The 17,034-nt window shown below is 51.0% G+C and overlaps 1 protein-coding gene across 1 annotated transcript; it reads right to left on the reverse strand.

Annotated features, from left to right (window-relative positions):
• Positions 1-528: 528 nt before the first annotated feature.
• Positions 529-6,551, reverse strand: KPNA7 (karyopherin subunit alpha 7). Its single transcript, XM_015876901.3, is given in 11 exon segments — positions 529-695; positions 697-717; positions 1,329-1,478; positions 1,969-2,151; positions 2,481-2,714; positions 3,063-3,326; positions 4,090-4,172; positions 4,490-4,758; positions 5,365-5,450; positions 5,975-6,109; positions 6,486-6,551. Coding segments are annotated over 11 exon segments (1,542 nt in total). The 5' UTR covers positions 6,543-6,551; the 3' UTR covers positions 529-635.
• Positions 6,552-17,034: the final 10,483 nt, after the last annotated feature.

Below are 17,034 nucleotides of genomic sequence, written 5' to 3' on the forward strand. Positions count from 1 at the left end.
CTTTTACCCACTGAAATCCAATCATTTCCAGATGCTGCCTCAGCAGCACACTGTAAGGTGGTTCTGGCAGCAGAGCCCCCAGGGCTAACCCACAGCACAAAGGAAGGATGCACACAGGCACTCATCTCCAGAGCACACTCAGGTTTTGTGCTATTCCAATTTTCACTTCATAGTGTCAGATCCAGGAAATAAATCGACTCCAGCACTTCAACTACACTCAACAAGCTCAGGGCTGTGCACCTTGTACAGACCACAGGCTCTGCTTCCTTCTTTCTAGGCAACCTGGAGGAGAAATGCCCTCTACCCTGCAAGGAGGCCCAGGAGACACAGCACAAACACAAAGGCCAAGCAGGGTTCAGTTCCTTCTTAACAGTTAACAAGAGGTTACACACTGCAGGCAGGCAATGTCTCACACATAAAACACTTCCAAAAACTCCAATATGTAATTTTCCCATATGTTTAAGGAACCAGAGAGCCGTGATCTTCACCACAGCAGAAGTATGAGAGAAAAGGAATAGAAGCAAGAAGTACAAATCCACAAGTGCAATTTATTGCTAAGGTCCACCTGTAAAAGGGCTATACATCTCTACTCCCCTTGGTCAGGACACCCAGCCTCCACCCACCAAGTCAGAGCTTCAGCCTTTGAAGTCTTGCTTCTCCACTGTGAAGTTATATACCCCTTCCACATCCGTTCCAATGCTGCAGATCAGGAGTCTCCTAGGAGGAAGTTCACAGCCATCAGTTAATGGGTCTGCATCTTTACTTGCTTAAACACTGCAGGCAACTTTCAGACCTCAGCTCTGGGGTCTGTCAGACCACTATAAGCCTCTGCTCTGCTGTTCCCTGATCTGTAAGAACAAGGCTGGCTCCAAATATGGACTTGTGACAGTTATGGAATTCCCTTAGGACTCCTTGCTGAGGTCCTGTACTTTTCTCACAAGTTTAACACAAGAAGAGTCAAGTAACCCAGAAGGAACTTGAGCACAGTTATCAGTGAGTAGGAGGCTGCCCTTCCTAGCAACAAGCCAGCCAGGAAAGAGGAAGCCTTCTCACATTTGGAATGCATATCAGCAATTGCAGTGATGCCAGCTGATGCCATTGGAAATTCCAGCAGCAAGATGCTATCAAAGCATCTCTAATGCACAACAGTCAGCTGACAGATCAGGGTTCTATAGACCTCTGGAAGGTAAAGGGAGTAAGCTATAAGAACTACCCCATTCAAATTCACGAAGATACCTAAGGACTTATCTCAGCATCTTTAAAGGATGTGCTCCGCTTCGGCACACAACAGTTCATTTTCTAATGAGCAGCAGCAAGAGCTCACATACCTCACCAGAGAAGTACTTCTCTATGATATTCAGGGCAGCTCTATAGACCATGATGTTGTCGTGGGTTTGCAAGGCTTCAATTTTCTCCAGACCATCAAGTTCTTCCACCAGCAGACACAGCCTCTCTGTCTCTCCCAGCTTCTCAGCTGCCTGCAAACAACAGAGGCAAGTACAACCCATGTCAGTAATGGGGTCAAGGTGGTTCCTGCCTAAGGGCTAAGTGACTGCAGGTAGGAACACAAGGGTCTGCACTGTGTTCAGAGATGCCTAGAATATGACTGTAGTATATATCAAACTGTCCCTGTTTTTTCACTATATTGTGGTTTTGCTGCCAACCAAAACACCTCCTGGACCCTTGGGAGACCTTAGCACCATCCAGTTCCTCCAAGACCTTCATTTTCTGTATGGCTCAGTGATTAGCACACTGTTTCTCCCTTTGGAAAGGAGAGGATGCACTCTGGAACTTCATGTCAAGCCCTTTTGGCAACCCAAAAGGACCCAAGAACAAGTCAGGCATGAAGTCTAACTCACTCCTGCAAGACTAACTGCTGGGGAGGAGCTGCTTCAGCTGCACCTGCATCATGCGAGCATCCCTCTCACTCCTCATTACTTCTTTGGCAAAAGGGATGTAAGATCTTACCAGGAAGAGATTTGAAATCGAATCCAGGATAACCAGGATAGTTTTGGTGTCTCTGACCAAAAGCAGGTTGAGCAGAGGCTTGAGGACCCCAGACTGGACAAGCTCCACCACCTGCTCCACAGTGCCACCAGTTGTCAGGTTGGCCACTGCCCACACTGCCTCCTTCTGGGCCCTGAAATCCCCCTGGAAGAGCAACAGAAAAGGCATTCCCAGACTTTAGAATCCCTCAGAGCAGGCTGAGATGCCAGGCAAGGAGAGCCACTCCTTGTACATAATGCAGACTAGTCTGCTTTCCTAGCACTGGTTGGACACACAGCAGAGCTGCCAAGACCAGCTCCAAGCTGTTTCTTCATGCAGATGTATTAAATACAATGCTCATGCTGCTCCTCAGATCCCAGCAGCTTCACAGAACACTGATCAGGTGGCTCTTGGGCACAGCATCTCACAACAAAGCTGCACAGAATGAAACTGAGCACTGCCCCACGTGCACAGAGCTATGTCCATCCCCTTACCTTATCAAGCAGCTCCACCAGAGGTGGCAACAGCCCGCAGGTGATGAGCTGCTGGATCTGCTGGCAGGGCCCAGCTGCAATGTTGCTGAGTGCCCACGCTGCCTCCTTCTGTATAGCTGACTTTGTGTGTCCCAGGAGAAGGGGCAGGATAGCCAGGACACCAGCATCAATAGCTGCCTGGGTCTGCTCATCAGTCCCTGTAACCACATTCCCAATGGCACGCAGAGCTGGAGTCTAGACAGATTAGAGCAGATGGAGATGAGAAGTCTTATCTCAAGGGATACACACCAGAAAAACCAGCAAGCACCTTCACTAAGTGCCTGAACCTTCATTTGAAGTCCCATGGATGATTACTGCTACGGTTACAGACCTACCTACCAGCCTCCTGTTCTGATCTAAGCAGATTTACAGGCTCTTCCCAGCCACAGCAAGAAGGAACATAGCACTGGCTTGATCAGCAACAAGCAGAACCACAGAGTGAAGAGGCAGCAGACCACAGACAGCAAGGAGCTGCTCCCTCCCTCTCCCCAGATGTCCCTACATTAAAGGCCCAGAGATCAGGAACTGACAGCTGCTCCTTACCATGATGATAATCTCAGGGCTGCCCATGAGCTCCACCAGCCGTGGCAGAATCCCTGTATCCACCACAATCTGGATACGGTCATTGGAGCCATCAGTCAGGTAGGACACAGCCCAGCAGGAGTCAGAGACAATGTCCTTGTCCTCGTGCTCCAGCAGGCAGGTGATGACAGGCAGCAGCTGCCTCACTGCCTCCAGGGGTGGGTATGGGTTCTTATTCCTGCAGAGGTTTGACAGAGTCCATGTGATGTTCCTCAGGAAGCCAACCTGGAAGATGAGGAAGCTGTGAGATCCTCCTTGCTGAGCCCTCTGGTGCAACCAACACTGCTCCACAGCAGCAGATGTTATCAGCCAAGAGCAGCCTCTTTAATAAGGGCTGAGGCTTGTTTGAAGCAGAGAGATAAAAGAGCAGACCTCCTCTCCTCCAGTATTAAGTCCCAATAACCTCAGATCTGATGGCATGACAAGCCACTGTGACTAACAAAGGCACAAAACAGCTCACTGCCAGGTCCCCAGGACCAACTACAAAGCATTCTTTGGACAAGACCAAGGGTGTTACTTTAATATTAGCAGCCCAGCATCACAGAGAAGGGTTTGAGTTCCCTCATCCCAGTGAGAAGAGCAGTGGAGCACCATTGTCACAGGCCCGTATTTGCAGCCCACCTCACACCACTCTGGGAAGGTTCTTCTTCCCCTGAAAGCTGTGGGGCAGGAGGGCAGGGCACAGCAGGAGAAAGCAGGAAGGACAAGTTCTGCACTGTGCATGCATATGCAAGTCTGCTGTGCACCAATTGCAACTTACTCCTTGCTTGAGATGGTCAAAGCTGGATGGAAAAGCTTTATTTAAATCACTACATTGACTTAAGATGCATCTACCTGGCATCTTGTTCAGGGTTAGGCTCATTAAAAGCAGTGTAGACAAGAGTCCCATCCAACTGACCTAACAGCTGGTTATTTGTGAGTCACATCACCATTCACCCATTACCCAAGTGAACAGGAGTGCCAAGTCAAGAACAAGAAAATTATTTACTGGAGTTACAGGTGACACCAGAGCCAGCAAGGGAGGAATCACATTGCAATTGATAAGAGCATCTCTGTACAGAGGACCATCACCTGCACAGATAAAGAGGGTTATTTATGATACATATTTCAGTCACAGACAGGCGACATCCAAGAGCAGCCATAGGCCCCACTACTAATGATGCTGATGGGTTGGACCAGCCCAGCAAGATGCACTCTTGTGTTTGCCTATGGCCAAAATCCTCTGCAAGACCAGCCCAGGGTTGGAAAGGCTGCCAGGCCATAAGAATAGCAGAACAGAGCTGCAGGGTGATGGGCCCCATCTCAAGGAACACCGCTGTTCATCACCCCAACAGTAGCCGGGGCAGTGACCATGTCCTAACCCAGCCTTGCCTGGGGTCCCCACTCACCTGCAATGTTGCCCAGTGCCCACACAGACTGCTCACTGATGTGCATGTGGGGGGAGGACAGGAGGGAGACGAAGGCAGGGATGGCCCCTCCCTCCACCACTGCCCTGGTGTGCTCTGAGGTGCCGGATGCGATGTTGGTCAGTGCCCAGGCTGCTTCAAACTGCAGAGCAGCATTGTCAGAACGGGACAGGAACTCAACCAGCCTGGGGATGATCCCCAAGTCAACAATCTGATTGAGAGGGGGGTCCTTCTGCGTGGACAGGATCCTCCTGTAAGAGGGCACAGCACAATTTATAACCATAGGGATCCACCTGCATAGGATACCATCAGGGCCCTGATCTAGCCAAGAACAGCTAGAAAAGGGAGCACTTCCAGCTAGATCTAAATTCCAGCCACAACACCTGTGCTGACAGAGGAGGGAATCCATGGTTTAGAGCTGTGCTGTCACCAGATCTCACCATGGTGCAAGCTCAGGGTGCTGCCGGGACACCCCAAGCAAGGGCAGGCTCAGCTGCAGTGCCAGCTGTACTGCACACCAGGGATCTACCCCAGGAAAACCCCAGGTGCAATGCAGCTTCCCCTGGACCCTGGGGACAGATCCCTGCTGATGGTGACTCAATGGGGACAGCCCTGTTCAGCCACATCCCTCTGCAGAGCAGCCCTTCTTCTGACCCAGCCTCCAGCACCAGGTTCCTTCCCATCCACCTCAGGTGACTGCAGCCAGCACAGCCCAGAAGGCACCACCAACCCCAGTCCCCAGGGCTGGCAGGCTCCTTCCCCAGCGCACTTTGTGTCTTCAACACCCCCCAAGCAGGAACAATGTCCCCTGGCCCCCAAACCCCACAGCAGCCCATCCCTCCCATCGAGCAGCATACCTGGCTGCCTGAGTTGCCCGCAGCTGGAGCAAAGTATCGCTCCCATTCACAGCTTCCACTATTTCCTCCAAAGACAGTGGAACAATCTGCGTTGGGATGATTCACAGTCAGTCTGTAAGTCAGAACTCCAAGCCAGGACTCCCTCCAGCGTAATCTCACACTCAGTCAGCTGTCTAGACCCAAGGCAATCACTGCTCCATATCTAAGGTGCTGTCTGCTCTTTATGCAATGCAGTTTCAGGATGAGACAGAGGAAGAGAATCCCACAAATGCCTTCCAGGCAGCTGATCCTTGTAATCAAATGCAGGGGAGTCCCTGGCACCATAATGGGGCCATGAGCACGGTAATTACCTTGCTCCGGTGCCTGGAGGTGCACCCAATTCTACCTACCATCAAGGGAAGCCACATTACACATTTCCATGCAGAACAGCACAGAGGAGGGCTGGACAGCACTTAAATCCCTTCCCAGTCCCTGCATCCTGCTCCAGCTGTTAACCCAGGTCACCAGAACTAGATGTGGGGCTCATCCAAGTCCCAGAGCAAACAGGATGTTCTACACCAGCCACGTGCTACAACACTGACCCACCCAGGAGCAGACACCCAGCACTCACTGTGTTCATCTCTTCTTCTGGTGAGGGGCTCTTCTCCAGAGAGACGATGGAAATGCTCCTGCGCTTCAGGATCTGCTCATCCTTCTTGGCCTTCCGCAGCTCAATGTTCACCTCCACCCGCTGCCTGCGCAGGGCCTGGGGGCACAGGACATCACATAAGCTCCAACCCAGCTCCCCCCACACACAGCTCATCCCTATGCCAGATCTTACTTAACAACCCCAGGACTGCTACAGAGAGTAGAGCTATCTCCTCGCCACATCCAGGAGGGTCACAACAAAGCATCTGTGCCCCCCTCAAGGATGCTGGCAGCAGTGACAGCCCAGAGCCACCCACCCAAAGCCTGTATCCCACTACTACCATATCCCAGCAGCTCCACACCATCTCTCTGAAGCAACCCAACAGTCTATGCTAAGATCTGAGGGTGAGTAGGATTCAGAAGCTCTCATATAGGCTTCAGCTGGCCCCACTGTTCTGGAAGGAGGTGCCACAGACAGCAGGGTCTGTACTTACTTCATTGTCCTTGCCCTTGTTCTTGAACCTCTTCATCCTCTCATCGTGCTTGTCCATGACTGGCACCTCAGCAGGTCAAGGATTGATTGCTGCCAGCTGAAATCTTCCACGTGCTCTGGGGCAGCACAGGGCAGAGTCAGGCCCCAGCCACACCACCTCTACCCCAAGGACCTGGGACCCCACAGCAGCACCCCACATCTGCTGCCTCCAGCAAAAGGGATGTCAAGTCCTCTGCCCCCAGCAGATCTCAGAGGGATCCACACACAACAGCTCAGCCTCTAAACTAAGTACAGGCACAAACCACCACTTCACACCAGGCTGGGGAAGTTTCAGCTGTGACCCCATGAGGAAGCAAGGCTTGCCTCTCCTTGTGGAGATAGGAATACCTTCCTCCTGCTCTGGGTGCCACTGATTTAAACAGCCTGAAACTAGCAGGACCACCAAAGGCTCCTGGAAGCACCAGCTCAGGGTCCTATCTGAAGAGAGGCAGCCACATCCCAGCCCAAATCCCACCCCACAACCCAGAGATACCCATAGCAAAAGCATCAGGTCATGCACTGACCCAGTGTGACCAAGCTCAAGCAAATCCCCTTCAAGCACATCTAATATAACCCCAGGTGAGAGGCATAAGCAGGACAGGTAACATTGCTTCTAAGCTTCTCATAACAAAACCCCACAGGCATACATAAAACATGCACACAAATGAGACAAAGGCATCCCTCCAAGCAGGCAGCAAAGCATGGTTTCACCCAGCATGCTCTCCCACTAGTCAGGTACCACCAAAAGCACACATTAAAAACACATACAGCAACCACCCACCACTAAAGAGGACAAAACCACTCACCCTCAACCCTTCCTCTCTTGCTCCCAAAACCCTCAGCTGCCCCTTTATTGCCCCAGTGGAGCCACACACACCCCAGGCTGGCCCCAACCATTGGCTCTCCCCAGACCACCTCATTAGCCCCAGCTGCTCCTGCCACAGCAATTTGGGTGCACCTGGAGCAGCAGTATTTCCTTCTCTGAGCTACTCTCCTGCCTGGGCCACCCTGACACCTCCTCCAATTCCTCTTTCACCTCCATCATCACCTCTATATCTTCCCCATACAGTGCACAGCACTTTGCCCACTTTGGCATTATTACTTTCTGGGGATATCCTTATACTATATGATTTGGGGTAGCATGGAGAACCCAGCAGGGTCCTACAGTCTTCCCAAGTCCATCAGATTTCAGACAGGGCTGAAATTCCATTCCATTCCCAGTCCCCAGCAGCCTCAGCCCAGAGCTGGTTTGCATTTACAGCTCCCAGCCCCGTGCACTGCTGCTGTAGGGAGAGAGAGGATGGGGGAGAGTGATGGCATGTGAGGTGACACAGCGGTGCTGAGCTCACCCCATGCTGAGGACACGGGCAGATCAATATTTGCCGAGTGGGAAAGGGGACAACCGCTGGAGGAGAAAACGGTTCTCTTTGCAGCATAATAAGAGGGTATCAGAGCTAATGGAGAGGAAAGGAGATAAAACCCTAAATCGACACGACAGTGTCCCCTGAGCTCAGCCATGTGCGCTCAGGCTGAAAATCCACGCGGTGACAGGTAGGGAAGCTGTGGTTCTGGCACAGAGCTTTGCTGCTCCCTCTTAGCCTGCACTCCTTCACCCAGCTGCTCCCATTGTGGCCCTGCACAGCAGTGGGATGGCAACCAGTGGCAGCTCTTTTAAGCCCCCGAGACAAAAGATTATTCCTGTTGCTGTGTCTCTTTAATAAGCCTTGCCCTGGGGTCAGAAAGAAGCCAGCATTGGCATCTCTGCAGCCCACACCTCCCCATCACATGGTGAACCCATGCACACTGTGCCCAGGGCCTTGTGTAGGATAGAGGCTGGAAATTCCCTGTGTGGGGTTGGGATGAGCCCTCCTGGCACATCCCACACCCATCCCTGCATCCCAGTGCCATCCTCACTGCCAGCCCCAGGGATTCATTGCAGCCCCAGGGTCGGTGCAGCCCCCATCTGAGCTGCAATCAGAGCTGCGTTGTGTTCAGCACAAAATGAGCACATAATAAGTGACAGCCCCTGTCCGTTACGGTCTGTGTGATGGGGACATGCAGCAAAAAGGTGGGAGAAGGGATTTATTGTTACCATTGACTTGCTGTTGAGTTACAACAGAGCTGAGCACTGCAGCTGGGTTAGGGAAGGGGAGGGAAGGGAAAGGAAGGGAAGGGAAGGGAAGGGAAGGGAAGGGAAGGGAAGGGAAGGGAAGGGAAGGGAAGGGAAGGGAAGGGAAGGGAAGGGAAGGGAAGGGAAGGGAAGGGAAGGGAAGGGAAGGGAAGGGAAGGAACCACTTTCCATCAGTTTGGTTGACAGTGCCATGGACAAGGAGAGATGTCAATGATGATGGGTAACAACATACTGTGGTCCTTGGTCCAGGTGCTGTGTCCCTGCAGGGTGATGGGCTGGCATCTGGAGTAAAGCAACCTGTCCTAAAGGAGGCTCAATTTGCACCCAAATATATGGGAATTTGCCTCTGTTTGATAAAGACCGACTGTGCCATGGGCACCAGATGCACCGTGGGACATCTCAGCTTGATGTTTTCTTTGGGTGAGCAAATATGGTGTTCACATCTGACACCCCCATGACCAAAACACTGGTCCTTTCAGAGGGGGCTTCCCAAGGCAAAGAGCACTCAGCAAATGCAGCTGTGGATGTCCAGAAGAAACCAATACCTCAGCAAATCACCATGGCCCCGGGGGCTGTAACTGCACACCGGGCTGAAGGCGAAGGAACTAATTTTAACTGCTGAGCAGCATCCTTCCTGCCAAGCACGGAGGGATTAGAGTAACGGTTCTTGAAATTGTTTAAAAATAACATCAGACTTAATCATAGCTATTTATTAAATCCATTATCCTCTGTCAGTTAGGGGACGCTGATTCATTCAGCTGTGGAAGTTCTTAAACCTCTTACGGCCAAAAGTCTTGCAGCACTTTTTTTCTTTTCCTAATGGGGTCCCAGTAGCCATTATTCCTTCAGTCCCTGAATCTCTAACTGTAGGAACTGAGACAGAAAGTCTGACAGTGAATATGGAGATGGGGAATAATGGAGCAGTGGAGAAACACACATACCCAAAATCTGCATGCTGCTCCCCATGGCAGGAGGTCTGTATGGTGCTTCTTTGCCCCATTTCCTGAGGCTGATGTTCATGGCTCTATGGGATGAAGGGAAAGGAGGGGAGGTGGAATCTCAGAGCTCCCTACTGCCCCCCGATGTTATGGATGCTCCAGCAGATCAGCGTCCAGACACACTGTCTGCCTGCAGACAGTGAAGCTGCTGACTGCCCATGTCCTCCTTTGGGGCCTTTCTGCAAGTTGGGGCCCACCCAGCTTAGAGTTATAGGTTCACAGAATCATAGATAGAATCGTTAAGGTTGGAGAAGACCACTCAAATCACCAAGCCCAACCCAAACTGTTGCACAGAAGAGGACAGCGCTGTGCCCATGAGTGAATCAATGCACCCCATGGCCTTCTCAAAGAGAACTGCTGGCAGTCCTCACTCCCAGATGCAAGGTTTGCAATAATTGCTTACAAAAGCCCCAAACCACGACGTGCTGTGGATGCTCTGTCTCCAAACGAATTCCCTGCATTTCTTTTGGGTGATATTCACAGAAGGTGATATTGATCTGTGGATGCAGCAAAAATGCCCTCACACAGAGCTCAGGGCCCTGCAGGTGGTCTGGAAACTGCAATAAATAGTGGTGGGAGGATTACTGGCAGCGGTTGCAGAGAGCACAGTGATTCAATGAGAACAGTGCAGCCACCCGGGGACCCTCAGCCAGGTGGGGTTTCCCAGTGCAGCGTTTCCTGCCAGCTGCAAAACCAAAACAGAGCAGGACGTGATTTATCTGAGTAAACAGAGTTGTCCAAGTAACAAAAGAAGTTCGTGCATCCATAGTCGGGGAGCGAAAGCCTGTCTTTTTTTCATTATAGCAATATTTGCTATAGAAAGGAGCCTTCTGTGCTGCTTCGGCACACACAGATGTTGCAGCTTCCAGGGCTGAAAGCAACAGTCCCCTTCCCTTCCCTTCCCTTCCCTTCCCTTCCCTTCCCTTCCCTTCCCTTCCCTTCCCTTCCCTTCCCTTCCCTTCCCTTCCCTTCCCTTCCCTTCCCTTCCCTTCCCTTCCCTTCCTCTCCCTCCCCCTTTTCCTTTTCCTTTTCCTTTTCCTTTTCCTTTTCCTTTTCCTTTTCCTTTTCCTTTTCCTCTTCCTTTTCCTCTTCCTTTTCCTTTTCCTTTTCCTTTTCCTTTTCCTTTTCTTTTTCCTTTTCCTTTTCCTTTCCTTCCCTCTCACCTCCTATAAGGATCTCCAGGATCTCCCTGCAGTCTGGCTGGGGGGCTCTGAGCATCTGCAGGTGTCCCTGTTCAGTGCATGGAATGGTACCAGATGGTCTTTAAAAGGCCCCTTCTACAATAGAAGGAAATAAACCAGTTCCACCAACCCCAAATTTGGGCCCTTTCAGCACTTCTGCAAAGTCTCACAATGCTTTGATTTTTATTTTCACGTGTCTTTTTTTCAGATCAGTATTTCTAAAGCTGAAATGGACAGTGAAAATGGAAAACAGCACTATTTGCAACTGCAGCCTCCTTCCTCTGTGTGCTCCATCCTGCTGCCATATGCTGCAGAGAAAGGCGGATTTCTCTAAGCTCTAACACAAAATCCAGGAAGAAAGAGGTGGGTTTTTTTAATAGATCTGATCTTTGAAATGATGAAATTTCCCCTCCCTGACTTGCAAACTCACCCCTATATGCACTGCTGTCTGCCCCCATTGAGCGCTCAGAGCCTCCCAGCCACTGCCTGTTATCCAGCAGGTACTGCAGTCCTATTGCCAGGCTCCCTTTGCTCTTCCCACCCAGGGCTGGCATCCAGAGAGGGAGGAACCACAGAACTCCTCACACTCTTATTTTTTTGGGTGTCAAACACACCCTGTTCTTGAGTCATTGGGTGCATGGAAAGCTGAAGCAGATTCTGTTCATTGGAGGGATTCGCATTGTTGTGGATGGAACCAAAGTTGGGCCCCACTTCCCCTCCTTTAGTGGAGGACAAGGTGTTTCTCCTTTCTGTAGCTGCCTCTGAGGCTCTTTGGGAGCACATAACCACCTCCCCCAAGTGCTGCACAGCCTTTCCTTCTACGATTATCCCGTAACCATTACTCACATCCACCAGCACAACACTGTGATTGTCTTGCAATCAAGATCCTAAGAATAGCTGTCCAGAGAGTGGGCGCTGCTCTTTGTTTGCACACATGCACCCAAAGTTCCTAAGGCAAAAAGACCCCTCGTGTTTCCTGACCCCTCAGCCTGCAGAAAGAGCAGAGAGGAAACATATGGACCAGTTATTCTTTAATGTGGGATTGTCTGCATCCCTCCTACTTTCAACTCATCCCAGATTTGCATCCCACTGGGTGGCCATATGGTGGGTTTGCCTCTCTGGACAGAGAGCTGACCTGGGCCAGGGGTTGGGAGAGGTTCTGTGCAACAGGGGCTCGTTGCTTATTATCTGAGGAGTACAACCAGCAGCTTCTATGTAGGCAGCTCGAGGAGAAGAAAGCTGTCTTCCCATATCCCAGTCAGTGCTCAGCGAGGTCCCACTTGATCTGGCAGCACTGCCACTAAAATAACACAGATCATTTTCAGATGGCAACGGTGAGCTGCCTCACGCCCATTGCCTACATCTCCCCCAGGCAGGGAAGACAGCCAGGACAGCTTCTGCAATACACATTGGGAAGGCTTGAGTGCTCAACCCCACTTGCTTCAATGCAGCTGCTGTGTCAAAACCTCACAGGCAGCCTGAGCAACTCAACCCAAAGGAGAACACTTCAAAACCTGCTCAGGAACAGAAGCCCCAAAGAGTTCCCAGCCTTGGCTAAAGCCCGGATAACCCAGAGCTGCATTCTGCCCTCTGTAAGCTGAAGGCTGGATGTAGATATGCTCTGCACAGCTCATCAGTGCGGCATTGGGGTTTCTGCTTAACAACCACCTGCCTGGGCTGTGTGGGGCTCCAGGCAGAGCAGCTGCGGTGCTTTAGCAAAAGCTGCTGCAGCGATGTGGGCTGGAGCCTGCTCGTCCCACAGACAGCTGTATCTCCAGGAGGAGCTTTTGAAAGAGGAAGACCCGACCCTTTGTCTGCGTATGATGCACATTTTCCTTTTTAATATCATTTTGAAGGGTATCTGTTACCAAAAAGGGCTTATGGGGAATATCTGCTGGCTCCTGAGACGGTTATTGTGAGCAGGACTCGAGCTGCAGAAAGATCAAACGCTCTCTGGCTGCTGAACTCGCAGTGCCCTTTCGGCAGCTGTCAGTATTGTGCAGCTCCTGGGAGCTGCTCCTTGCAAACCGGCAGCTCCGACTTCCACAGCCACCACCGCAGGCAGCTCCAGCTCATGGCTGGTGAGCACTGTGCCATCTGCAGGCTCTGCTTCCCTCTGGATGCTCCCTTCTCTGGTCACATTTTCCCTGTGCTGCCAATGGGGACACTTGGGACAGCTGCTGTCAGAGCACACAGCCCTTGGCCAGCAGAAATCAGAGACGCTCTGTCCCACATCAGCTCATCGAATTTCAGTGGGCTGGAAAATGGTTGTAGATGCGTAGCACGATGGGCTGGTTCCAGCTTATGGAGCAGATGAGACCCAAAGCCCCTTGCACCTGCAGTGGTGCTGGGTGCAGTGCTTCGCTACTGCAGATGGATGGATGGATGTCTGTGCCTTAAGGAAGAGGTTGGCTCTGCCACCCAGAAATGTGCATCTCAGAGATGCTTGTCAGTAACAACTGACTGAAAACACTGATTGTGAAAACGCCTGATGGTGACGCAAGATTTGGGCATTTGAATGTACAAAGGACAGTGAGGCAGCTTTGTGACTCTTCAGCACGTTACCACCGCCTTTGTTAGGAACAGAATCCTTCCAGATAGCCTGGAAAGGAACAAAGCCCCCAGACTCAGGCCACAGCTTGTTTCCTGTAACACAGAGCTGCAGGGAAGCTCCCCCAAAGGCACAGCAGCCAAAGGATTCAACATGTTTTTGCTTTGGCTCCCCCAAGGCCTGTCAAGCCTTTCCCAGTGTGCACAACTTGCCTCTGCCACGCTGTCAAGTGGCCACGCTAACACTCAGCAGCAGGAGCAGTATTTAAGTATATTATCAGTCTCCACCAGCTATTCACACCGCTCTGTTGTGCAGACACACAGAGCATGATCAGAGCGTGGACCGTGGCCCTTTGCTCCCTCTTCTTTCCCACTTAGCAGCTATTTTCTCCCTTTGCTCCCAAGCAGGCTTTGGAAAGTGTCGCTGTGCTTAGACACGTTCTGATTGCACTCGGTTGCACCAGCTTATAAGCCACGTTGTCCCCTGTCAGTGTACCAAAGCCTGAGCCTGAAAAGTGGAAACAGAATCTTGGGACATTCTTCCTTTGCCAATCCCTCTCTTGGAGCACACGTACCTCTCATAGCAAAGGGCCCAAGGAGTGAGGCTGTCAGTGTGATGCTGTCTGTGCCCAGCAGTCAGTGTCCTTCTGCTGCCCAGACAAATGTCAGCCAAAAAAAATCTTCCTGCCTATGAGGGTTGCCATCAGCTCAACTTGGGGCTCTGCGGTTGAAAGGTGAATAGGAAATACTGTAGGAGAAAGCGATCAAAGAGACGAGGTCAGACCCTGTTCCTACTTTGCACAACTCCATCTCAGCCCATTCCAAACTCAGAAAGCAGCACCAGCTCCCCAGCAAGGAGGTGGGCTCAGCACAAAACCTGTGTGTGCCAACGCATTGCTGTGAATGCAGCTGCCCTTCTCTCCTGTTCTGTTTTCCAAGGAGTGAGTTCAGTTCTGCTTTGAGAATTTCCCTAGTGCAGTAAAACAAACAAACAGCCTCAGAATGCAGGCAGGATGCAGGTGAAACGATGCATGGCTTTTGTTGGCTGAGCTGCTAAAGTAAGTCCAATAAGGCAGATTGATGCTGGAGGCTGCAGCACACCGCTGCAGTGTGACTCCTCTTCAGGAGCCTCCCTCACATCATCTGTGCACTGATATTGATTTATCTGCTGGCAGCAAGAGACGGGAGTCCTCTTTGTGACCACCTCCAAATTACACAGGGTCAGGAACCATCCATCCTCTGCATGAGCGCTGCCCCCAGTGTCCCACACCCAGCGGCTGCTCTGCCTGCTGCCTGGCTGGTGCTGCTGCCCAAGCTCAGCAGTACAGAATTGATTGAAGGGTGCTGGTTCTGACCAAAACTTTGCCACCTGATGTCGTTGGCATCATTGTAAGCACCCTTGGGTGCCAGTGAGACACAAAATGCCCCTCAGTGCTGCTGCTAACTGCGTCTCCTACACCTTTGTACCCCCTGTTCTCATTTTAGATGCCAGAGATTGAATCCCAGCATAATGCCTCTGGGGTTGGTGAGCAGTAACAGCCATCAGAGCTGCTGCTTGGATCTGCTGACCCGGGGCAGGAGGAGCATAGAACTGGACATGTCACTGTTCACTCCTACCAGCCAGAGCCGAGCAAATTGCTGGCAGTTCTGATTCAGCCTCTGGTGCAAAGCTGCCGAGTTAGGAGTTTCTACAGCAACCCGCTTCCTCATGCATACGATGCTCTCTCTCACACGTGTTCCCAACCCTGGCTTTTAATCAGGCAGTAGAGCTAATATAATGCAAATAAAATGTACCTTGAGCTGTGTAATAAATCTAACCCCCTGCTGTGTGCAGGGTCACCAACCAGCAGCCCAGGCTGCCCAGAGCCACATCCAGCCTGGCCTTGAATGCCTGCAGGGATGGGGCATCCACAGCCTCCTTGGGCAACCTGTGAACAGTGCGTCACCACCATCTGGGTGAAAAACTTCCTCCTAAGATCCAACCTAAACCTCCCCTGTCTCAGTTTAAAACCATCCCCCCTTGTCCTATCACTGTCCACTGAGTGCTGTCAGCCAAGGCAATGCTCTGTACTGGTAAGCTGGCCATGCTGGGAGACACAAGAGATGAACCTCAGGAAAAGGTTGTGGCTACTTTGCATGTCACTCCTATGGTTTCCCTGAGGAGGATGCTGGAAAGAAGGCATTCCTGTGGAATAAATCAGAGCCTGTTCTGTGAAACTAAGGCAGTATTGCAGACTAAGCACTCTGCGCATTCATTTACTAGCAAGGACCATGAAATGGCACTGGGACTGTTGTGAATGATTAGGGATGGGCACACACCTCCCCTCCATTCACTGCCTGGAAACGGGGCTGTTTGTAGGACATGCATGTTCTGGCAAGCCATAGGAATGTCCAGAAGTTTTTTGCAGCCTCATTTGTGATGCAGGTGGAAATTGTTCAGTAAGGTGAGGAAAATACCTCAGGTTTATAGAATTGAACAGTGGCAATTGCAGGCAGGCAGAACCTTGGGGTCTCTGTGCAAGATAAGCACTGGCTGTGTTCACTTGATAAAGACACTGGTAGAGAGCAGCTTTCTTGTTCATTATTAATAGGGCAGAAGGGCTGAATGGTTTCGCTCCAAATCAATGCAAAAATAAATACATTAGTAAACAGGGAAAGCCCTGAAATCTGAGCCTTGGGGAGCAGAAAAAGAACATCTTAGATATTCAAGAGCTGGACTTCCCTCTCCTAGAAACAGCACAGAGAGAGATGGCGAGGTTCTGAGTGTGGGAATCCAACCCTGTGCTATTCATTATCTTTTAAAATCAAACAGGACCAGAACCCTCTGAATCGAGGATGTTCTAAGAATGATGCTACACCTCTACCAGTTCTATCTCTGGAATACAGCCCCAGTTTCAATGCAAGGCACTCAGATCTGCGATGATGCACTAAAATAACCTTTTCCAGTTCTTGTTTGACTCACACCATGGACCTGAAATCCTCTGTTCTAAAGAGGCCTTTCAGGAAATGCCACTACAGCACTCACTGGTGTGCAAAATAATATTAGAATCTGGTCACAAAAGGAGAACCTCCAGCTTTTATGGAGCACCACAGCATGAAAAGCCTGTGTTAGGAACCTCACTGCTTGAGCTCCTTACTTCCAGGTGAAATCTTCACTGAGTGTGGCCCAGCAGAAGGAACTGTGATTGAAGAGGAGCTGATTAATGCTGTGCCACAGACTCAGGGGTGCAAAAAAACACATCAAAGAGCAGAGGAGATGGCAGCCATCCTCACCCAGGAGGATGACCTCACCATCCAGATGCATGCTGACTGTTACCAACAGCGGATGGTTAAAGGCTTAACATGCAGTTAGGCAGAGCATCAGGTTTCATAAGAGCCTCATTTGGAATGAAAAATGAGCATATGGGGATGATGCATAAGACTCACAGGCAGCCTGACTACCTTAAATACAGGAGAATAGCTGGGCCCATGGCTAAAGCAGCAGAGCTGCTCTTATGAGCTCCCTTTCTGTCAACCACTGGTGCCCAGCTGGGACTATAGCAAAGCAGGTGTCAACGTTTTGAAGCATGAGCCTTTGCAGTAAGGAGATGTGTGTATGCGTATCTAAACAAAACTGTTTGTGCTTAACATTGGGAGGCTGCAGTCTGGAGA

The sequence above is a fragment of the Coturnix japonica genome, chromosome 13 (assembly GCF_054131305.1).
Source record: "Coturnix japonica strain WE chromosome 13, WE-NBRP24, whole genome shotgun sequence".
Taxonomy (NCBI): Eukaryota; Metazoa; Chordata; class Aves; order Galliformes; family Phasianidae; genus Coturnix; species Coturnix japonica.